The 24,494-nt window shown below is 39.9% G+C and overlaps 2 protein-coding genes across 2 annotated transcripts; one reads left to right on the forward strand and one right to left on the reverse strand.

Annotated features, from left to right (window-relative positions):
- Window positions 1-10,989, reverse strand: LOC124119700 (26S proteasome regulatory subunit 6B). Its single transcript, XM_046482302.2, has 9 exons — window positions 10,904-10,989; window positions 9,513-9,614; window positions 9,055-9,241; window positions 4,533-4,679; window positions 2,975-3,178; window positions 2,114-2,281; window positions 1,621-1,697; window positions 1,114-1,338; window positions 1-177 (listed from the first exon to the last, which is right to left on the reverse strand). The coding sequence occupies exons 1-9, from the start codon at window positions 10,976-10,978 to the stop codon at window positions 64-66; spliced, it is 1,299 nt and encodes a 432-aa protein (XP_046338258.2). The 5' UTR covers window positions 10,979-10,989; the 3' UTR covers window positions 1-63.
- Window positions 10,970-20,606, forward strand: LOC124119691 (clathrin heavy chain linker domain-containing protein 1-like). The gene is made up of 9 exons (XM_046482293.2): window positions 10,970-11,063; window positions 14,173-14,365; window positions 15,296-15,483; window positions 15,957-16,099; window positions 16,553-16,879; window positions 17,577-17,822; window positions 18,213-18,387; window positions 18,716-19,110; window positions 19,454-20,606. The coding sequence occupies exons 2-9, from the start codon at window positions 14,174-14,176 to the stop codon at window positions 19,660-19,662; spliced, it is 1,875 nt and encodes a 624-aa protein (XP_046338249.1). The 5' UTR covers window positions 10,970-11,063; window position 14,173; the 3' UTR covers window positions 19,663-20,606.
- Window positions 20,607-24,494: the final 3,888 nt, after the last annotated feature.

Genomic DNA, 24,494 nt, shown 5'->3' on the forward strand with positions numbered 1-24,494 from the left:
TTTCATGAAGCAAACAATTTTTTATTACAATGGTCGTGATAAGTGAGATAAATACAATGTCATTTATTTGTAGAACTCATGCTCTGTTTCGTCCTTCTTGATGTTATTCTTGTAGCCCTTCTCAAAGTCCTTGGCCAGAACAACGTACCTGTTCTCTCGCACTGCCTGCATACCAGCCTGGAGTAGGAGAAACAAAACTCTGTTACCAAACCAATGCTACTGTTGCTAGCTTGAGGTAGACAAAGTGCTCTTTCTGCTGAGCTTACTGGATGATGAATGTCACACCATTTTAGAAGCTCTTCTGTTCTTAAGTCAGGACGGGATGAATACCTTCACTTTCACCTTTTAATTTTGGTCAAAAAGAGTAACCGAGGGAGTAGGGTTTTACCCCACTTTTAGCAATATTCCAGCATCATCGTGGAAGGAACACTAGAAAATGCATTTTTAGAGTAAAGATATCATTTACACTTATCCTGACTCATACACATGAGTATGAGTATGAGTCAGGATAAGATAAAATTGGGCTTCACACATTGTACCCATGTGGGGAATTTAACATGTGTCTTCGTTGTGACGAGTGAACGCTTTAACAACTAGGCTACCACACCGCCCCTGGTCAATAAGAAGATAACAAAGAAAAGATGCTGACTTTTGATCAGTTGTTTGTTTGTTTGTGTTTAAAGCAACATTCAGCAATATTCCATCTATATGACAGCGGTCTGTAAATAATCAAGTCTGGACCAGACAATCCAGTGAATGACAGTATCAATCTACACAATTGAGATATGATGAGATGCATCAACCAAGTCAGAGAGCCTGACTACCTGATCATGTAAGTTACCTTTTACAACAACCATAGTTGCCTCTTACGACAAGCATGGGTCGCTGAAGACCTATTCTCTACCCAGATCTTCATGGGTCGATAACATGGGTAGTATTCATTACGAGGACACATCATTAGTCCGGTCACACATTGTAATTGTCACTTTAGCCAGCTCTTACCATGCTTACATCATGGACACAGGATACCTATTCTGCCCTGGAATCTCCACTAACTCTGGGAAACAGGGACAAAACAGTGAATCCCACACTGCCCTGGCAGTTGTTACATACCTCCTGGCATATGGCATTGATGTCTGCCCCACTGATCTTGTCGGGGCGAGCAACATAGTCCTCCAGGTCGACCTCTTCACTCAGATTCATCTTGCTGGTAATGGTGGAGAATACAAGACGCTTCTGTCGCCTGTCGGGCAGGGGGAACTCGATCTTCCTGTCAAGCCGTCCAGGACGGAGGAGGGCAGGGTCAAGAGTATCTGCTCTGTTTGTTGCCATGATAACCTGTAACACATTTGCACAAATGCAGATGTATTACAAGTTCCTTGTCCAAAAGGCATATTAAAACTTTAGTGAGCAACTTGATTTCTAAGTATGTCTGTGCCTGTAGTACGTAATAGAAAACTTGTCATCCTAATATCTACATATATGCCAACTATGCTATGCTAGCTTTTGTTGTTTTTGTTTAATGTATTTGTCAAAACTACTTTGTTCAACATGTGCAAAGATTAATTGACATGCACATTGATCATGACAACTGAACAAACTGGATGACAACTAACTTACCTTGACATTGACAGTCTGGTCAAAACCATCCATTTGATTCAATAACTCTAGCAAGATTCTCTGGACCTCTCTGTCAGCTGCAAGACAAATAAATTTCTATTCCAATGAAAAAAACCCAGAAACTTCTAAATATTTGTGACTATGTTGTAGGTGAGGTGGGGTATAACGTCGCATCCAAGATTATTGCACTTACATAGTGACGTGCGTGTCTGGACTAGAGCTGATTTTATAGTGCTAGTCCACTTAGATACCAAGCCGCTGTTTAACATGAATACCTCACTCAGACACAGTATACTGACTCTGAGCCCCTTAATACCTAGTGCCAGTCAAGGTAACAAGTACAATCTGTTAACATGTTTTGTTATGACGCGATTGGGGATCAAACCCAGGACCTTCCACTCTCCTGGCAGACACTCTACCGCTAGACAACAGAGGTGGTCTCTATGTTGTAGAATAAGATTGTGATTCTTTTTATGATGTTGTGTGGACCCACCTCCTGTTTGAGCATCAAATCGTTTTGTGGCTATGGCGTCAATTTCATCTATAAATATGATGGCTGGGGCATTTTCTTTGGCTAGCCTAAACACATCTCGCACCATCCTTGGTCCCTCTCCAAGATACTTCTGGACAAACTCAGATCCCACCACACGAATAAATGCAGCTGAAACATAATTATTAATAGTCACACATTCATACACATAGATACATAACAACATGCAGCATCAGCTTATAGATGTTAAATTTGGCACCATCAAATCTACAGGCAACATAGAAAACACAGTATGGTTATCTCTCTTCTATGATGACCTTACACACGCCACAGTTGGAGATAAAGAAACCCCAAATTTCAATCTCTCTTGTCCTTGAAATACAGTTTTAGTCAACTTGTTTATTTCAAAATGCCTACTAACAATGATCAAGAAAGAAGTACTTTTCTATTAATATTTGCCTCTGCGGTGATGCAGCTGTCAAAAGCAGCTGTTTCAACCTGAGGTGGTCATAGTGAGAGTTAAGACCTCTGATTGACCAATCAGAATCAATATTTTGAAATGTCACGGTAGACTCTTTAAGCTTAACATGATATACCTTAACATGGTAATGGGTTGAAAGCTAACATTAGCAAAAAAATGCACTCAAAGCAAAATTCAACTCTTCCTACTCATAAACTGTTGGCTCCAATGTCAGACTGTTATGACAAGAACACTGGAAGCAGGGATTGTTTGGATAACACACCATATACTTCATCGAAAAACAACCCAAGAGAATAAAAGAAACAAGTACAGCACAAGTTACTTAATCTATAGAAGGGCCTTATCTGACCTGCAATGTGTAACTGAGGTGACTGTGAACAAACCTGTTGTGTGATGTGCCACTGCCTTGGCTAACATGGTTTTGCCGCAGCCTGGGGGTCCAAACATGAGCACCCCTCTAGGTGGGTCTATACCAATCTGCTTGTAGAGCTCGAAGTGGGTGAGTGGTAGCTCCACAGCTTCTCTCACCTCCTGCTTCTGGACATCCATGCCTCCGATATCCCCATACTTCACATCCGGCTTCTCATCTACAGGCACATTGGAAAATGAAATCATATTAAGCAAACTGTTACATATGGCCATGAATATCATCATATGCTAAAGTTAACAAACTTCACACATTCACACATCAAATGTTACTTAGCATGCTTAGAACTGTCTCTTCATGCTCATGAGTTTCCTGCTGGTAGTTTGAATGATAGGGTCAAATACTTGGGATGTCATGATTCATCATGTTCACCAATACATTGAGAATATTCTCAGACAATATGATACATGATACACACTTACCTGTATGATTATATTTTAATACCATATCATTGCATACATGGAACATTTAAAACATAATGACGATTGCTGAAATACAATAACAAAAGTGCATATTTAAGTGCATATTGTTTGGGCAACTTCTGCTATTTGAACCAATCAGCAATCAGTTTGAAATAGTTTTATATGATGATATTCAGCCACATTTAATATTTGGGACTGGTTAAGTGGTGTGGGACACACTCGTTACAAGCGATATCATTGGCTGATAATTTTTATGCTATCATATCAACTGAACTTCTGTCAATATCAGCACGAATTCTCAAAGCTATCACAATGCCTTACTGAAGATTGTATTTTATTTAACGGGTAAATACAAATCCAGTGTATGGAAAGACTTGTTTCCAATATACATGTACTATGAGGAAGGGGGAATTACAAAAGTTTGTGGGGAAAAGACTGTGTGTACATTATGCAACACATTCTTATTCGGGAAATGACAAACATACATCATGTACGTGAAAAACAAGAGTTATCAGAAAATTACCCCCAGCCCCAACTTTGAAAAAAGCACCACTTCATGTACCAAGTTTCGACGAAAAATCTTTCACCTTTTTCAAGTTGTGCTCTGGAAACGATATATGGATAGACAGATGGGCGGGCAGACTGACAGACACACCAGATGATGACTATATCCACACACCCCCACAGCCCCACCCCCTAAGCTCTGCACTCTACTGCATACAGTGAAACCATGCTAATATAGAGAGTATAATTCTCATTAAAATCGTTGGGATTGACAAATCATGTTGGAAAGCAGGGTTTCATTTTACCGGGTAACACAAGGCTAGGTCATCACCAGTCTCTTTTGAGTCTACTTGCCTGAACATGGCCATAAGCATCATTTTCTGTAGATTTTATTTTTAATGTTATTATTAGCATGATTAGACTATTACTAGCCGAGCTCATTGGACGAGCTTACACAACCTAATAAAATTCTACTAGATGCAGGCTTTAGACCACTGTTGCAGACTCTAACAATGTCGTAAAGTAACATCATACATCTTAATGCAAAGGTTGTAGCGATGTTCCAGACATGACAAGTTGAGTACTCACCAGCTTGTAACATTGTGATGCTAGAGTCAGCCTCCGGGGGAAGAACATCCACCAGGGCATTGCTGTGTTTGTGCAGAGCCACACTGGCTGACGGCTTCAGTAGTTCTCGGTCAATGGTGGACAATATCCGCACATAATAGTTGGACCCTGATAATTAATGTAATTAGGAATAATCAGACTTGAAATTTTCCAATAAATTGTACATTTATATACTTATCCACCTGACACTATGCATCTCTTTGATCGTATGTGGAAAAGTCTCCAGATTAAAAACAACAACAATTCACCCCAACACATCTCACCTCACAATGGTCACCACCCAAACAAATGGGTAATGCACTGGAACCTGTGCATAACAGCCTACACGATCCGATCTCTTAGTTACCCCTGGTTCATCATTCTCTTTCGTCAGATCTAACAGGCTAGAGGAACTGGTTCAAAACAGGAAATAAATATACATTTAAAACACCACATAGTGTTGAAAACAACAATAACCTGTCAGCGGGCAAACACATCAAAACTGGTGAAATGATCCTGAAACGGTAGATGGACATAAGAGCATGAGATCGGGTATAACGGGTATAACATGAGGAACATGTTTTCACGTTTGACATCGTTACATGAACGACCACATAGCTGTATAGAACGAGCCATATAGCATGCTACTTATATCAATCCGTAATTGGTCACCAGACAATCGATTGTACTACACTGGACGCAACCATGGACAATTGAGTGCGCCTACTCGGCATCTCTTTTAACATTTCGTCAATGCTATCAATCACGCCTGAGGGATGAAGCATGCCAAGACGAGAAGACGAACGATCAACAATATCCATAACAGGTTCTCTGAGCTAGTAGCAGACAACACAAATACACAAGGCAAAGGTGAGAGGAATAAAGGGTCAGGACACTGTAAAAAAAACCATGCCTTCCGGCGACTTTGATGTTGAAGACCCAAGTCTCTACAGATGAGCAAATCTACCCTCTGATTGGGTAGACAGCCAAGTAGATTAGGAATGTAACAGATGATCTGGCTGTGCAGGAAGCTGTTACTTTGCCATAAAATCCCAGCGAAAAACCTTCACATTATCACATCATTAAACAGGACTTTGTTAACATCCAGGGCATGGACTTTGCTAACACGTGCAGCAGTTGCAAGGGCCAGTTAAAAAAACTGTCTTGAAAGTGATCAACTCAAACTCTTTGTCATCAAGCGGTTCATATTCGGGCGAAGTCAAATGACGAAGGATGGCGTTAAGATGCCAGGTGGGAGGATGGAAACGGGAGGACTGTTCCTCCAACTAGTATGACCGGATGAGAGACTGATGTTCAGCAATGGTAGAAACTTTCAATCCCTTGGTAGTAGCAGTGATGGAGATCTTAAGTAATGGATGAAATTGGCAATCTGCTGTAGAGAAGAAGTGGTGGGAGTGGAAATGTCATGAGCACGACAATAGGCCTCAAAGCCTTCCACTTGTGATCAGGCCTTTGGCAGAAGTGTGTTGAGTCTCCGTAATTGTCTAAGCTACCCTCCTTTGGCAACAAAGGACCTCTGTAAATGTGCCAAGCACAAAGATGGAGTGTTGTGAATGAGGGGTGGAGCAACTGGGAATGAGGCTGCAGAAGAAGATTGTCTCTGAGTTGAAGACAGTAGAACCACTTTCTGAAGAACCCGAGGTAGAACTCCGGTCAGGGGAAAGGCATTAGTGTTGAGGCCTACCCGTGAGATCGCCAGTGCCTCGTGACCCCATGCTTGCAGATCTGGTATGAGAGACACGAACGGTTGATGAGCAGGCAAGCTGGTATTAACAGGCTTTAAAATGGTCATCCCATTGGCAATGTTGGAGCACTCCTTGTCGTAAGACTTCATGTATGCAGTCTGCAAAAAGACTCCTTGATGAGCAGGCAAGCTGGTATAAACAGGCTTTAAAATGGTCATCCCATTGGCAATGTTGGAGCACTCCTTGATGTAAGACAAGGACTGAACCCATGTGATGGGAGATGAGGTCGATGATAGCCATGATCTTGTCCTGGATCAAGAGGGCCAAACCTCGATAAAGGCCTCATCTTGTGCTTTATGAGACAGCTGAGTCAAAAGGGCCTGTGTTGCTGAGAGGATGATAGACATCAGAGGGAGCATCTGCCTAATTGTTGAATCAAGATGAGCCAAATCATGATCATAAGTCGAGAAGTCAAGGAGTGTTTAGGGCAAAGGGTCAAGAGATCGCTTTCTAGTACAGGAGCTGCAACAGTCTGTGACATGCCATGGGTGCCAGAATCCTCCTAGGTGAAAAGTGAGGACTTGATACCATTGCGCAACCAAAAAAAGGATGCAAAGGCCTTGTCATGATTGGTAGAAATATCCTGCAACACAGGCCTGTTGCAGAGCGTGAAGTAAAGTCAGCCGAGGCAAACTACAAAACACAATAAATGACCCTCTGCCGAAGTAAAACAATGAAGCTGAAGCTGGTCTGCAATCCAGTGAGGGGTTGGCAGGTTCAAAGCTCTCGAAGAGGAAGCAGGAAAGGTTTGATGGCCCATAGCTTCATCAGCTGGTGCATGATCCACAGCCCGAGGAACTGGAACAACTGTGCCTGGAGGAACGGACTGTGGGGCAGAACAGGAGTCGAAATGTCCATACCGAGAGTCGCCGAAAGTTCAGAAGGTTGTTGGAGAGTCGTGGTTACCGCTCGTAGGAACGATTGGAGGTTCGGTGCTGGGTCAGTAGCCCGATCCCTATGGTCCTAAGAGGAAGGGAGCAGCTGTGCAGGTGGAGGGAGCGTCACAGTTGGGGCTGGTGCTGAAGAGAAAAGTGGAACATGAACCGAAAGCAAAAGTCAATCCTTGGAACGTTGATTGTGGGAGCGCCAAATTTGAGATCGATCAACTGGATGTTGTTTTTGAGAAAGTCGATCCTGAACGTACTGATCATGAGAATGTCAATGCCTAACCAGTCGAACCCAAATGTTGCCCTACATGAGCAGTAGTTAGAGTTGCGATCAGATGACTGATCATCCTCGGAGCATCTGTGTGTGGATGAGGAGCGGGACAGATCTGTATTAGAAGACAAACTTTGACAGTCAGTAAAAGTGGAGTCTATGGTAGTCACAGTCGTCGAAGGATCGAGATTGACTTTAAGTGAAGAGGAGCAATCATCAGCATCAGCGCCATAGGAGTAGAATCAGAGGGAAGTGATTATCTGTGGAAGCCTCGGTTGCCGAGGACCGAGATGTATCAGCAACATCATTCCAACTTCGATTTGGAAGACAATGCATTGGGTTTCGTTGTGTCCTTTGATATCTTTTCTGAATCCTGCTATTAAGGTAGGCGGTTCATTTCTCGGAGATGACACTTGTTCACAGTGTGGTGATGAGAATGAGAATGATGTGGCAAGGGTAAGCTTATGGTCAGATTGTGTAGGTCGCTATGCATGGGATTACAGTACATGACCAGTTTGTTTGGGCAGTGACCATAGCGATAATGGGATGTGTTCGGGTGAATCGTTTTTTAGAAGCTGCAAACTTTGTTCAAGCAGGCTTCCACATACGATCGAAGAAGGAAGGAGATATGCATAGTGTGAAATAGGATTAGTTTAAAAATGTACATAATGCTATCACATTATCAAAAGATAATACAAAAAATCAGTATTTTTCCATTCTGTCACTTGCCAATACCATGACTACCATTGTCTACACTCCATAATAAACCTAAGAACATGATACAATTACATAACTTTGGTAAATATGATAAATCCATTATTGGTTTTGTTTAATAAGTGAACCAGAGTTACCTCCCTTACTCTACAGTGTCATGCAAACTTGTCATTCTTTTCTGATAATCTGAAACCAAACTTTCTTACAAACAAGTAAACATTCTCCCTTTTCAGGTTGTTTCGTATACCGTATATCGCTGTGTATAAGGCGACCCCACGTATAAGACGACCCCCCTGTACATGCCTTCAAAATCAATCCCAAATCCTATACTCTGTGTATAAGGCGACCTGGAATGAAGCACATCACAAGTGCGCACACAAACCTTATATATGCAATAAAAATATGTTTAGCTTGCGTTGTTTTTTCTATGATGATTGGTCGCGTGTGTGACTCCAGCACATGTTGCCATTTTGTGTTTACACGGTATGACACCAAATTGGTGCCCGTAAAATAAATTTCATTTATGAAATAATAACATATAAGAGACAATAGGGAGTAATTTAATCGCCAATTAACTATGTTGTAACTATCTAGGCTTATGTTTGCTTCACATTCAATGTGTTTATTCCACAATCACTTATACACACCGTCTCCAACAGTGTTAATACAACTGTAAAAACAGCGGGAATTGATTTCAGCTTCACCGGTTATCACATGTTAGGTCACATGTGCAATATGCAAATGCTTACTGGTACTTCCGGCTCTCAACTCACAATACACTATTCTAAAATTTAAAGATAAGATGCTTCTCAAAAGAAACTGCAGTGCATAGTCGTATCCCTACAGCCTATGTCATCAGAACGCACCTGTTGTCGACCCTACTATGCCTGTGTTCTGGTCAACAGCCTCCAGGAACTGTCCAATAACAAGCGGAACACTCTGAATTCGCTTGACCTCTTCCTGGGCATGGAGGTACTCCTTCTTAAGGTTCTTCTGCTCATCCTTGATGTATTCCTCCTGAACCTCAAGGAACTCCAGCTGTCTCTCTAGTTTCTACAAAACAAAAATAACTTTTAATTTCACACATACCGCTAAGTCTGTGTCATAATACTGGTAATTGTGGAAAAATACAGATGCACGTCAAGGTTAACATTGTTTACGAGGTTAAAAGTGTTTATATTTTATGTGAAAATGAATAAACATGATTCACTGTTTCATTCTTCTTCTTGCTCTTACCATGGATAAGAGAGTATGACACTGACTGAACATGATATTAAGTGTTAAACGTGTGTGTGTACTAACAAATTAGAAATAGAGTACTTACTTTGTACTTAACATACAGGTCCTCCAAGTCCAGTGATAGGGGATCCACATGAGAAATTCCAGATGATGTCCCAGGACGGGAATCTGTGAGTTGTGAATCCTCCTGTAAATTTATGTTAAATGTACTATTAAATCTGTGGTCAGACAAATTTGTAACCAATAATCAATCGTACATATGCCAAAACCGTGCCAAGATGATGACCAATAAACAATACAAGTACTGGGATTATCTAGATCTGCTCAGTGGATAGTCCTATAGTCCTGGACCATGACAGTGGAATACATGTACATATGTATTTTATGAAACCAAAAGCCCCATGTTCGCAGCAAAAGTAAGGAAAAATTCTTCAGAATTCACAAAATCAAAACGATAAAAATAAATCCAAATTTGAACTTCAGCATATTCAGGTTGGAGTCTTTCATCATTTTGTTTATCATGTTCACACGCATCGAAATTATGAAAAGAGGTAGAATGTGTGCCTTTATCCTCTAACAGGTGTCTAACAAAAGACATTCAACTCAAGTATTCTGAATGCCAGTCTAGCATAACTGCAGTGATGCTTCATTATAGATGGATCCAGGGCGCTCTAAACCCCCCACACTTTGAAAACAAAATGTAGTATATTGTAGGCAGTAAACATGGTAAAATTGACAGAAAAGATTTTGATATGTTGGACCTGTCCCTTTTAAATATACTGGATCCACCCTTGACCATGCATCATTGCATAGCAATATGTTAGTTAGTATCTCTCAAAATGTACTTATGACCTCTTTGAGATGATGTATTTTAGTTTCCTAAATAAATTATAGTGCATATATTGCCATGATGGTGGATGAACCAAAAATTGCAAACGGCAATGTTTGTGAAAAACAAGTGTACTTTTGATTCTTATCATTTGTATCAATCCTAAAATATTTTTTTAGGATACAGCTATCAAACAAATATTTGAGACGTGAACCATATTTCAACATATTAAGTTCTGGGCTGCCTTGACAGATCACCATGTATTGATGAGGCTGCAGTAACACTAGTGAAAGTCTAAGCAGAGAAGCACTCATTTTAGCAATATTTGCGTTCCCGGTTATCTAAATTAGTTAAAAGAGGTTATATTGCACTGTACATCATGCTTAAACCGGATCCATACATCAAACTCCGGAGTCTTACTTTAAACATACCTAGACCAGCGTAACAGTTTCAGTCCCTGAATGAATGATAAAGCATTTTTTGAGCAAATCACGATAGAAACATCAAGTGTAAACACCGACATTGAAATCATCTGCTTTCTTAATTCTGGAATGTGTTTATCGTCCTAGACAGTGGTAAATGGTATGTCATGGTTACATGTCGATATCTTTTGTACAACGAGAGAAAATGTATCTATCTGAAAGCACCTTTTCAGGGACAACGATGCCGATTTCCTCCATCTTGAAAGTGCCCGGATATGACGTCACTTCCTCACAACTCATTGTTTACAAATGGCGACCAAGTGGGTAGTTTCTCAATGAATGACAGTGACAGTTAGTTTCAGACCAGCATAAATAGACCAGCAAGGTATCTATCGACTCATTCCAATGGCATTCAAACAACATTATATTATGAATCATATACGTGTAACCACCATGTGATTCCGGTAATGTCAAACAAATAAACAACGGTGACAAAATGTTAACTTTCCGAATACGTTTAGAATGTGTCAGAATATGAACATAAATAGTTTTAAAGTGATGATATACGATAGACTTCCGCCCGTATCCACCTAAAAAATATATATAACTAAAAGGAATGAGAGGCAATGCATACATATACACTTTTGGAGGGGTGTTATGGTTAGGAGTCTTTTCAAAGGGTGCAGGCTAAAACGACACCTCAGCAAAACGTCACCGATTTCTCGGGCGAAAATGGCACCTCATATGGCGAAAACGGCTACTATTTTTAATAATGATAAGAACGTATATGTAGTATATATGTTTTCCTTGGGTGGACACGGTCAGTTATCCGAATAAACATTCTTGGCTGCCGTCAGAAAGGGGAGATATATATGAAATATCTATAACATTACTATTTATATCCTACTTACTAAAATAAATATTAAATATATAATATACCTGTAGTCCAATTTCTTGACATTTCCGGCAGACTCAGTTTCAGCTTGACATTGAGTTAATTTGAGTAGAGGCCTCCCAATCAGAGCATTTGTCAGAGTCAGTGAGTAAATTTGACACAATTTAATTTAACAATTATTTGTGTTTGCAAGTGACAATGTAAGTTTAATTTCATTTATTTTACTTCAAAGCATCTGATGTCTTCACAATAAGTTTAGTTGCGCCTCCAAATCAGAGTCGGCGAGTAGAGGCTGGTTTCTAATGTAAACTTTTCTTAACATTTCACAATATTTTGTGTTTGCAAGTGACAATGTGAGTTTAATTTCATGTATTTCAGTACCCAGATTAAAAAAATAATAGGGTGCTGTTTTCGTCAGGCAATAGTAGCAGTTTTCGCTTTAGGCAAGGTCACGTTTTTGCCAATTGGTGCCGTTTTGCTGAGGTGCAGTTTTAGCCATAACCCCTTTTCAAATGTACTTTGTCCTACAGGAGAACCAAGAAATCATTATTATTTAATATAAATCACTCAAAAATTGACTTAATGTTTCTTTTATATGATTTGAGTAAGATTCATGATCATACTTCAAATCTTGATGTTATGCCCGTTATTGATATCTAAGCAATCTAACTCCTTTGCCAGTCCCTGTCTTTATGTGTCATAGAAAATTATATCTTCTTTTGCAGTTAATCAGTCATGTTGTAATGATAATAATGTATATGAGGTGGGAATCACCCCTTGCCATTCAGCCTGATATGAAAGGCGGGTACATGTCTCCCAGTGAAATATGCACTTCTAGGAGGTCCTGAGGGGGGGGGGGGGGGGACCACCTCCGTTGTCTAATGGTAGAGTGTCCGCCTGGATAGCGGAAGTTCCAGGGTTCGATCCCCGACCGCGTCATACCAAAAGACGTTAAAAGATGGTACTTGTTTTTAGCCTGTCTGGTGCTTGGCATTAAGGGGCTAAAACAAGGACTGGTCAGCTTGTAGTCAGTATACTATCATGGAACTGTTCTGGGTGAACAATACCTTCCAAATGACGTGCTGGTTTTCTTGGGGAATTAGTCAGCAAAGAGCCAGAGTCACAGGAGACTAATCACAATTTTATTTACAAGAACAATTAACAATTTACAATATCTTAGAAAATAACTGAGGGTGCCACAGAGAGTCGGTACACACCCTGGGCTGTGGGAGAGAGGTCTGCTTGGTAAGAGAGTCAAACCCCTTCTCTCCTTTTTTTTCTCCTCTTCTCCCTCTCTGGACCAAGGCTTATATAGCCAAGGTCACCTGACATTTAGTAAGTAATAAATATAAATGTAAACAGTAAATCATCAGTGACATACTTGCACATCCTGTTCAGGATGGCAGATGTACACAAAACTGGGGATTAACAATTAGGATTAGCATCTTATAAATAACAGCAATTAAATGTTTCAAGGCATATAGATGTCATGGCTCCAGGGTAATGAGCCTTTGCAATCAAATGTTCTTCAGACAATGGGTGTCGTAAATCAGTCACCACGACAATACTGTGTCTGAGTGGAATATTCATGTTAAACTGCGGCATGGTATCTCAGTGAGCTAGCACTATAAATCAGCATCAGTCCGGACTAGTACAAGCAGCCACACACACACCTGCATGAATATCGCTATATAAATGCAGTAATCTTGGATGCAACATTAAACCCCATTTCACCTCACCTCACCTCACCTCTTGAGGGGGGGGGGGGGGGTGTCACAAGTCAATAGTAAAATTTGGGGCCTTTAGTCAGCAGTCATTAATTTTTCAGCTTAGTCAGAAAAAATGGTGCAAACTGGTTATCCTTATCATATTTAGTCAGTAAATTTGAAAAGTAACTTTGAACAACAACAGAAGAAAGTGTAGACAGTTACGTTATCTAAGGTGCAGTAACACTTTGCTTTTACTGCAGTAGAATAAAATCAGCATGCAGGAAAGCAGAAGTTGAATGCAGATTGTGAGTTTGTCTGTCGGGAAACATGGGGTTCTGCTTTTGTTTCATTACTGTAATTATTGTTTTGCAAATACCAAACACTGACTGGTTCTGTTGTGTTGTTAGACTTAGTTATGCATGACATCTGTGAGATTTTCGAACAATTATGATAAACAGTCGAAGTTTCTATTTACGCTAAGCAGTTTATATAGACTTCTTACAATAATCTTTAACGATAAAAATTTGACACATTTTACATTTACGATAGATTTTTTAGTTGTTTTACACAGAACAGTACAACCCCATCAGGACTGTCATTCTAGTATTTACTCCCAGACAAGGTTCCTGGCAGTGAATTCCCTTACGCTTCCTGCACTTTACTAAATCATCAAGCGACTGTACACAGAGTAATTGTCTAACATCTGCATTCCTTAAATATCATAGATCTATTCTGAAAGATTTTTTTTATAATCCTGGTAATTTCTAACCAACATAATTGTATCGAGTGCTTATACTTGTTGCATTCCAATAGAATGAAATCAAGTTCATCAAATCTTTAAATATCTTCTATTAAGAAAAGTTGATATTTATGTCTGTTTATCAATATAGAATGTCATCAAGTCGATCACCAACTCCAGTGAGTTCCGTGTCAGCATTTTCCAAGTTGCCTCCAATCATCACAAGTGAGGCCGACCGCGACTTCCTCCATGAACTCAGCTCGTACATTGACCGAGAGATGGGCAAAATACATTCTGATGATGAAGAACAACGTTACATTGTGTACAAAGGAGTTTTTAATAAAGTAAGTGAAATATGCAGAGCTTCATAAAGGTTTGAATTCTTAAGGTTCAACTGGCCTATTACCTGGGAAAATGATGGGCAAGGTGTCAGAAAAATAGGCCACGGGACTCATGTTGATCAGAGAGATTTGGGCATTTGTACTTTTCGAGGTCAGTAACACAGACTCCCAGAAGCCTTAACTACTGGTAGAATCTCATTAAAATCAGACCTTAGTTCATGCTACCGCTAAACAAAGATCTGAAGACATCCCATTAGGGGTCACGTCAGAACGACCTTTCATCCGACCAATCAGAGCGTCGCTTACCAGATTATGAAAGTGACACTCAGAATGTGATTTCTAATCATGCAACCTTGAAAACTTTAACACTGGGTATTCCGAACGATAGTTATGGGTTTAACGACTGATTCCTTACAATCTAGACCATCTATTAGCCATTCCAGAATGTTTTTTTGTTCAGGTTTCAAATTTGAAATCGAGAATTAGTCAAAATATGTTTCGAAGTGTAGTCGCCAATTTGAAATAAGTGCCGTAAAGCACGAGAAAGCTGCCTTCTGATTGGTCACTCCATTGGTCGGTCAAAGTTCGCGCAAGGTCGGTCTGACGTGACACGTAATCGGATGTCCTCAGATCTTTGTTTAGCGGTAGCAAAACAAAGATCTGATTTTAATGAGATTGGTACTGGTACAGACTATGGTCTTTGCACACACAAAATCAAAGACTCAAATATGTAGTCATTGCACTTTATTTAAAAGACATTATTTCTCACATAATAAACATCATGTCATAACCCTTTACAGTATTGTTTATTTATTTCACAATTTCTCCTTGAAATTGACATGTCTTTTGAGACCTTGGGTTCTACAGTATGTTAAATGTATTAAATATTGTTATATCTAACTATTATGAAGCATCTGTTCGATTGCTTTGTAGGTTATTGAGCATGTGGTAGCTTACAAGCCTCTTCTGACTGATATAAAGAAGGAATATGAAGACACAATTGGTGCCATCAGGAAGGGGCAGAGGGAAGCAGTATTTCTTCAGGAGAAACTTAAGGCAATGGCCTCGGAGCCTTCCACTATTCGCAATTATAAGAAACGAGCTGATGAACTGGAAGAAAGGTAATCACAATGTGCATGATATGTGCCCAAACCGTTTTCCCTAATAGGTTAGAGGATATAGCACTACATAAAGACTGGACCTCCTCCATGGTGTAGTGGTAGAGTGTACACCCAGGAGAGCGGAAGGATGTGGGTTCGATCTCCGTCCATGTCAAAGATGGTACTTGTTGATACCCTGCCTGGCGTTCAGCATTAAGAGGTTAAAACAAGGACTGGTCAGCTGGGAGTCAGTGTACTGTGTCTGAGTTGGGTATTCATGTTAAACTGCGCCATAGTATCTCAATGGGCTAGCATGATAAAACTGGCATAAGTCTCGACTGTACAAGTAGACACACGCCCATGCATGCTAGTTGCTATTTAAGTGCAATAATCTTGGCTGCGACGTTAAACACCATTTCACCTCACCACATATAAAGCTTGGACTTTAATTTACATGTTGAAAGAGTAAGTTTTTGTGTATATATTTGTTTCAGAATTTCCATTGTACAGAAGGACAATGGCCGCTTGGAAGCTGAATTGTCTCAGCTAAAAGCTGCATGTATGGAAAGAGAGAAGAAAGAAGAGAAGAAGGAGATTCCAAAACCACATCTCAAGAAAGACAGACGACAGATTCCAGGTATTTTGTACTTTATTGTTGATTATACTCACCATATATATTAAAAAGAAAACTCCACCGGCAATTTCAATGACACTCACATCATGATGATGTCTGGGGCGGTAAGATACAGAGGATTGTGGTCAGCTCATCATGGTAAAGTCTTGGTTCAACTCCCCACATTGGAACAATTTGTGAAGCCAATTCTTTGTGTCCTCTACGATAGTATTGCTAAAAGTAGCAAAAAAAAACATACCTAGAAATAAAAGTGATAACCTTTTCCATATTCATAAGAAATCTCTTCTGAAATTTCCGACTATATCATGAGCATGTGTTAATGATTCACCTTCAAATAGTGATGATTGGACAATCATTCTTGTCACTGATGTGTCAAGTTTGGAAATATCCTTCACATGTCTACCATAACATATTTTGAAACTTACAAACAATTACCTTGACCTCCTTGACCCCCAGGTCTGACCTTGGATGAGTCAACCGACCTGAAGGTGTTGTACCGTAAGCTGGAGAAGCTGGAGCGACAGATGAAGGAGCTAAACATCTGTTACAAGACGCGGTATGTCAGCAAGACCCACAAGCAAGAGTTGAAGGAGGGGCTTGACAACAAGGTCGCACACAGAGACCACCTCCTGTGGCAGAGTCAGGTGTACCGAGAGAAGAGAATGAGGCTGAAGATTGCACTAGAAGCTGCTGAGGCATACAATCGAGTCAAACCTCCACATCAGACAGTAGGAGATGCAGTCATGCTGGCATTTGCACAGTTTCAAAGTTCTAGAGCCAAAGGTATTAGATACAAATGCTAAGAGAATGTCTGATTACTAAAGAACATGAATAGGTATACTTACTTCCATATTGAAGTTGGATGGTCTGCTAATAAGCAGGTTAAAAATGAAATATTACCCTTAAGTGTAGAATGATTGTTTGTGATAACTTTCCGATATTTTCACATATGCATTTTAGTGATTCTCATGTGCTTCATTGTTGAGAAAAATATGATATGACATAATCCATTGTTCATGTCACAAATTTATTACATTATGTCATCTGAACAACTTTGTGCCTTCAGTGACGTTTCTGTTAACACTTCATGCTCTTTTTCTTCATTTTCACTCAATGACTAATATATTGACTCACCTACTGTGAAACTCGGATTACAGATTATCTGTCCCTCCTGAATGAATGTTGTCGCCTGTTGCCAAAGGCTCGGGATTAACACCATTCATTCACTCGGGACATATAATCCGTAATGCCTCGTGGCTTGTTGGTTATTCTTTGTGTGTAAACTATTATGGCAAATGTGAGGGCATGTTTCTTTGTCATCCCTTCACTGAACCCTTTATTTAAAAATTTGATCCGTAAATGTTAAGTCATTGAATTTATAGACCTATGGATCTGAATAGATTTTTCTGATGTTGAATATTCAATATTTACATGAAATACAATTGTATGGGTTTAATATGTTTCCATCTTCCTGTCCCAGAACCAGTATCCACAGAAGGAGGGGATGGTCTGAATCGGGAGGTGACCCCTTCCAATGTAACAGTTACCACAACAACGTTTGAGGAAGATGATCCCAACAAGGAGAAAGAGGCTGAGATTATGCTGGAGTACATAGAGAAATTTAATGAGTTGTTTGAGGACGGCAAGTTTGAGGAGGCAGCCGTCCACGCTGCCAACAGTCCGAAGGGTATACTGAGGACGAGGGCCACTCTGGTCAAGTTCAGGGGTAACTACACGTCTTCAGAGATGACGCTTTCTTTTGCATTTTGACTCCCCGAGGAGTATCTATCTGAAGGTTGCAACATTGTTTTTCTCCCATCTTTACATGTATAACATGTTGTGAAATTACCTTTTGACAGTTTTGTCACTTTTCTTCATACAATCTTGTGTATATTGACTATAATCATGAATAATGGCTGACAGTTATTACTGTATGTTGCTGTGTGTTCACTGGGGGATCCAGAGTTGGGGTGCAGGGTGTGTGCATGCTCCTTTTTTTCTGACACCTTACATGTTAACTGCGCCCTCTGCCAAGTGTCATTGTGACTTGGGTATTATGTGCACACCTTCTTTTCAAAGTCCGGGATCCACCTCTGATGTTGTATGTGTTTTTTAGAGGTGAAGGGCAAGTTCCCTGGCAGGACTCCTCTGCTGAGTTTCTGCGATGCCTTGATGTCATCGGTGAAGGAGGCTGGGTCACGGCCGAATGAAGCATTGTCCCTGGATTGTGTGCTGTGTGCCCTCAATGAGAACAAGCTGGACCTCCTCTACCACTGGCTGGCTCAGGACAGGTCAGGGGTTACATTTTCATATTGGATATTTCGTTAGTAGTTTTGGGTTTTAGCCAATAAAGACATCTAGAGTCTAGAGAGCAGAGTTGTGTCCCTTAGATGCCAGGATCTGGTCACCGTCATACTCCCGCTTATTGGGAGGAAACATCTATGACCTATGTCACTTTTGGTTTTGGGCCCACATTAAGCCGGTACACTGTAATGAAACAAAACTGTTCAACTATGGAACCAGCCTTCTTTATTGTTTGTTTCAATAATTGTTAGTTTGTAATATGAAAATATATCTCTATCTTGAACAAAAAATAACCACAAGCTTTGAAACTTACAGACTCACCCTGTCCCTGGACGTCGGTCACCACATGGCCAACCACTGCTCGTGTACCATCCCCTGTAAATGTGGCTGCCAAGCATTGGCCCAGAGTGTCTTCATGCGCCTTCAGGCACACCGAGACAGTGTCCTGTGTCTCCTGAAACAGGGCCGAGTACATGCTGGGATCCAGTTCTCACGCAACAAGGGTGTCCTGTCCACAGAGAACCTGATGGCCATGTTGACAGCCTGTCCCTCCCTCAAGCTTGTCCACGCTCTGGTGGAGCATGTGCCCATTGACCAAGAGGCTGGACCTCTGCTGCCCCTTGGCGTTGTGCTTCGGACACTGGTAAACAAGGGTCAGACAGACCTGATTGCCCGGTGCCTTCAGGACCTCAAACAGGGCACATTACAAGGTGAGATCATCTTGTAGAGAGTGTATGTTTGTCTTTACATGATCTAAAGCCTTTAGCCAAACAGTGGGGGTTTCTTACTTCTTCAAATATTTACTTACTAAATCAGGGATGAAGAACCTCACTTTCCTGATGATTCTTGTTAAACTTGCGCAGTGGCGTAGCCTTGTGGTTAAAGCGTTATAAACTGAAAAGTACAGGTTCGATTCTCCACATGGATAAAACGTGATAAGCTCATTGTTTGCGTCCCCATGACATTATTGGAATATTGCTTTCTGTCTGTAAGCAGTGTAAAATGAAACACACATTCTGATGTGTTACACTATGTACCCTTGCTTTTCGGCAGTTGGTGATGAGACGGCAGATTCACTGTTCAACGGTGTGTTCCTCGACGCCCAGACCTCCACTGACCACTGGATAGCCATCTCCGGACATCTTCAAAATAATGATTACGAAGACACGGCAGTACAACTGGTTGCTACGGTGACAGTTGTTGAGGCGTTACAGAAAGCATTAGAGATCCATGCCCATAAGGAACATGACTATGTGCAGTAACCATAGTAACAGACTGTGGTACACTGTGTGTACAATGTGATACCTTGTGTGACTGTGATATACAATATACATGATATACAGCTATGTTTTATATTCCCAAGAATCAGGGTTCTGTTCCACAAAGTGATCTTAGTGCTGCAGCTGTTGTAACCTTCCACTTCCATAACACAGACCTTCCATGCTTAGGAACCTGGGTGCCGCTGTACAAAACAACCTTAGCGCTAAGATGACCGTAAGCCAATGTTAAATTACAGGAGTTACGATCACTTAGCACTTACATCCCTTTGTACAACAACACCCAAGTCATAAGTTTGAAGTCGGATAAAAAGCTTAGTTCCTTATGTTTTTAGACCTTGCCCCACCTCTCCACAGAAAATTTAATTCAGAAAAAGTTGAATTCCTGAGTAAGAGGCTCTTTTGTCGTGCATTCTAATGTTTTTTCCTTTTGCAGAACATTTATCAGCTGAAGTTTATTGACTAGCTCTTGAAAATCATTTGTAGGCTTTCAATAGATCAAATCTGCCATTCATTATTACCCACTGCGCTTGGATATACTACCAGTGCTGGCAATGTCACACCCTACCTCTTGTGAAGACAGTTGTATTGAATGACAGCTCATCATAGCATGTGAATACAAATAGGATCAGAGTTCTTGCTTAGTTTAGTTACTATATAAAAAATAGAAATCAGTTATTATTGTCAGATGGAAAAGTTGCACCGCAGCCCAATTAAACTTAAAGAATAAAGATTTTTATCTGACATCAAACTCTGAACTGGTTCCTGACCACTGTTATGTCAAGGCGTGAAGCCCAACTCACTCACTACAGCTGTAATGCTAGGACCGCTTTTTGGAACATAACCAGGTCAGCTTGAGTGCAAGCAGCTAAATCTGATGACTGACTTTGTTATGTTTTTGTATTGATGAGTAAAAACATTATTTGTCATTTTGTTGGTATTGTTCTTATTTGTATTAAATGTTGCATGAAGAAGTCTGAACATGCAACAACATCATTCAGTGTATTAACTGCTAAAACATACACCTGGCCAGATGCATTAGGAGCTCAACATACAGCAGGTCAGATGGAGTGAGTTAGAGGGTATGGTTTTACGCCGCTTTTAGCAATATTCCAGCAATATCACGGTGAGGACACCAGAAATGGGCTTCATACATTGTACCCATGTGGGGAATCGAACCAGGTCTTCAGCATGACGATCGAACGCTTTAACCACTAGGATACCCCTCCACCCCTGGCCAGACGGATCACCCTTTTTCACATCTTATCTGCATCCTCGGCCAATCCTTCGTGACTTTGGAATACGGTAATGTGCACCCCCTCAAAATCCTGGATCCGCCTCTGATATTCACACCATGAAAACATATACTACTCAACATTTCCAAGGACAAAAATAGTCGTCTTTAGTCAAAAGTGTGGTCCTTAGCAAATGTTGAATAGTTTAGTATCCCAATGCATCAGTAATTTTGTGATTGGGTACAGCTATTTGATACAAATGGTACATCATGCATTTTGGAACTAAGTCACATTTTAGTAACAGACAAATCAACAAAGAGTTTATCTGAAAGTCAAATTGAACCTTTTTATTTGTAAAACTAAAAGGTGGACAAATGTCGTTGTAAACAGTCATGAAAATAGTAAGTGTTACATTCAACAGCAAACCTTCCTAAAAATCTTCAGAATGTTGTAAAGTGTTAAATAAAACCAAAGTGTTAGAAAATATCTAAAACTTGTAGGACAGTGTCATGACGAAAGTGTTCCATCCACTCTTGTTGATATTTGGCTTGGTTTGTATCAACTACAACCACCTTAAGTTGAACTGTGCCAGGACCAACACGAAACCTGTGTGTCCTTGACATAAACAGTCTGGTTGACCTGCAGCTAAACTTAGAGGAGATGAAACAAACGGTCAAGGAAAAATGTCCCAATCTCATCATGCTCATATAACCTGAAAATGGAATTAAGTTTGAAAGTCATTTTCATAATCTCAACAGGTGTACCAAGACAGGTTTGGATTATATGACACTCAGATGAATTCTTCTGCTTGATGATTCATGTTTGTGCTTTATCAGATCAGTTTCCATGATACATTTATGTGAACCCACATCACTTAAAACCAAAGTTCATACTCGTCATGACAGATCAGACGCAAACTTGCTGCTCTGAATTTGAAGAATCTCTGAACAGTTGAAATTTGGAAAGTCCTTTCAAAGTAAATTTCCAAAATCCTATATATCAATAGTAGCACTATTTCACAAATATCAGATCAAATGTTCCTGAGGAGCTTTTCTGAGTCAGTAATAATCGTCATAATCCGGAATGACTGATGAAAGGTACATACCCTGTAGTGTCCCGAGAATAGGCCCATCTTTGAGCACCAACAAACTTGATATTCTTGTTGGTTGTCTTGTGGTCGAAAGTCCACTAACCAAATTGCAACATCTACTCTATAAGGTTGACCTTATCCTGACTACCCAAACAGTAAACATCATCAGAAACAATCGATGTCTCATAAGTTTGTTATTTTCTTAGTTACTGTTTGTTTTATAGCAAAAGAAAATTAGCTCTAGATCATGATCATGTACTCCACATAATATCAATGATAACTATTCCGTGATAAGACTGGTGTAAATTGTTACTGTTGCTTAGTGGTTCACATGGTGTAGGATTCTGGTAGAGATGGGGTCCCTCACAGGCAAGGGACAGGCCATTGTATAGGGGTGGGCTGGAGTGATGGATCTTATGATAGCATCATATTTGGCTGCCCCTCCTTTTATGTAAAACAATTTCAAGATCCCACCCCTAACACACAAACATGAAAATGTTTATTTGAAAAAAATGGATTCGTGTCAATTTTTAATGCCAGTCCTATCCCAACTTTCGACAAAAGGACCAGATTGGTGCAAGGGGCCTCCACCTGTGACACTCCAGTATTAAAGCTTGATGAACATTTCAATATTAATGAAAAAACATACCACAAACAAACTTTGTAATTTCGATGAATTGAACGATAACAGGAAATGGGATTTTGGGTTTTTCACAATGGTTGCTTTGAGGTCATTTTTAGAAAAAAGATATCCAAAGAAATGAGCAATTTCACAGCAATGGTAAAAATATAAAGATGACACATATAAGCTATGCTGAAATACAAATTAAAAATGAAATAGAATAATGTCAAGAAACAAACACAAGTTATTGAAAATCGTACAAATGCAACACTAATAACACATTTCAAACATTTGAGCAGAACAACAGTAAGCCAGCAGTTTCCAGTTTCTACCAGAGACCCAATTGCCAGTAATCATGGCAACATGACCTTGTCAATAATTCAAATCTATTGACTGTATCAATACTAGATCAAAAGACAATAATCTTCTACACCCAAGACTTTCTCTCACCTTGCTAGCAAGGTCTACCTGAATGCAATGTTGTTGTTGACTTTGAAAATTCTGAAGTGTTGTAGGTTTATCAAGATTACAGACATATTAATTCTGTTTTATACTTCCAATAATGTCATTTTATTGTAATTTGAAGATTAAATTACACTGACTAAATTGGTGTGGTGAGTATATATTCATGCTACTGTAACAAAATACAAGAATATAAATGGGATAAAGCTTAAGTTGAAAAACTACCATGAACTAACAGCTTTTGTAACCCAATATTCCACCAACAAAAATCTATGCTAAGAATGGTTATATCCCATTAGTTAGACGTCCCATTAGTTAGACGTCCCAATTGTTAGACATTTGTAATAAGGCAAAGAGGGAATATACCTACAGGTGTAATGGATCAGTCCTAATTAGATTAAAGTACTGAGTAGGGATAGGGGACTCACAGTTTAGGGAGTATATGTGTTATAATTTCGTTTAATTAACCTAAATTACCTTACTCTCAGCACAGGTTCAATAGGCATGAGATTAACTATGTAAACTATGGAGTAGCTTAATTGTCTTACTGTATGATCAGTTGAAGGAGTTGAGTTTAGATTATCTACTCATCCAACAAATAAAAATGATCTTGGGGTACGTATCATTATCAGTATCGATTTGGCTGGTTTAAGGAAAGTAGAGTACATCACCTCTCGGCGTGGAAGTGAGCAGTTGATATTAGATGGATATATTTACAACAGAAACCGCGAGAGGCAAACCTACACACATTGGAGATGTGTCGTCAAGACGTGCAATGGGAAATGTACAACTGTCGGTGACTTTCTTTGCAATCAGTCGGAACATAACCATCCGCCTGAAGATGAAACCAGAGTGAACTTTGTCAGCAATCTTCGTAAAAGAGCGCGAGAAGTAACCACACAGATGCAGGCATTGTACGAGGAGCAAGTCACTCAAGTAGATGAAGCCAACATGCCAGCGATGCCATCATTTCAGAGCGTGAAAAGTGCACTTTACAGGTAAATATCATCCCGTATTTTTGACTTGGTTAGAATTTACTTTTTTTTTAGGTCCCACATAACTTGTTTTGCTCTTAAACATTTCAAGTTAATGAAATCATTATCAATATTTCGTCTGGGATAAATAAACTGTAAAAGTTATTAAATGTAAAGTGTACATTACCAAAAACTTGCACAAAGTGTTGTTACAAACTGTATTAAATTTATCAAATGTAAAGTGTCGTTAAATGTTAAGTATATTATTAAAGTATCTATTTAAAGCTGCTTTGCTTTGTTTCTCAGATCGTATCTGGACTATTCCATTTTAAAGTCTGAGGTAACAAGCATAAGGATTAGTGTGCACTCAACCGTTTAAAGTGTTGTTATAAGCTGTCTAACTATTGGGACGTCTAACTAATGGGAGGACACCC

Source organism: Haliotis rufescens, unplaced genomic scaffold (assembly GCF_023055435.1).
Source record: "Haliotis rufescens isolate VD_foot unplaced genomic scaffold, xgHalRufe1.0.p SCAF_3, whole genome shotgun sequence".
Classification (NCBI taxonomy): domain Eukaryota; kingdom Metazoa; phylum Mollusca; class Gastropoda; order Lepetellida; family Haliotidae; genus Haliotis; species Haliotis rufescens.

Coding starts and splice junctions, on each gene's coding strand:
- LOC124119700 (XM_046482302.2), bottom strand. CDS start 10,978: ATGAGTTGTGAGGAAGTGACGTCATATCCGGGCACTTTCAAGATGGAG. Junction 4,680..9,054: donor CATAGTAGGGTCGACAACAG/GTGCGTTCTGAT, acceptor ATTAATTATCAG/GGTCCAACTATTATGTGCGG. Junction 2,282..2,974: donor AGTGGCACATCACACAACAG/GTTTGTTCACAG, acceptor ATTATGTTTCAG/CTGCATTTATTCGTGTGGTG.
- LOC124119691 (XM_046482293.2), top strand. CDS start 14,174: ATGTCATCAAGTCGATCACCAACTCCAGTGAGTTCCGTGTCAGCATTT. Junction 16,880..17,576: donor TCAAAGTTCTAGAGCCAAAG/GTATTAGATACA, acceptor TTCCTGTCCCAG/AACCAGTATCCACAGAAGGA. Junction 18,388..18,715: donor CACTGGCTGGCTCAGGACAG/GTCAGGGGTTAC, acceptor TGAAACTTACAG/ACTCACCCTGTCCCTGGACG.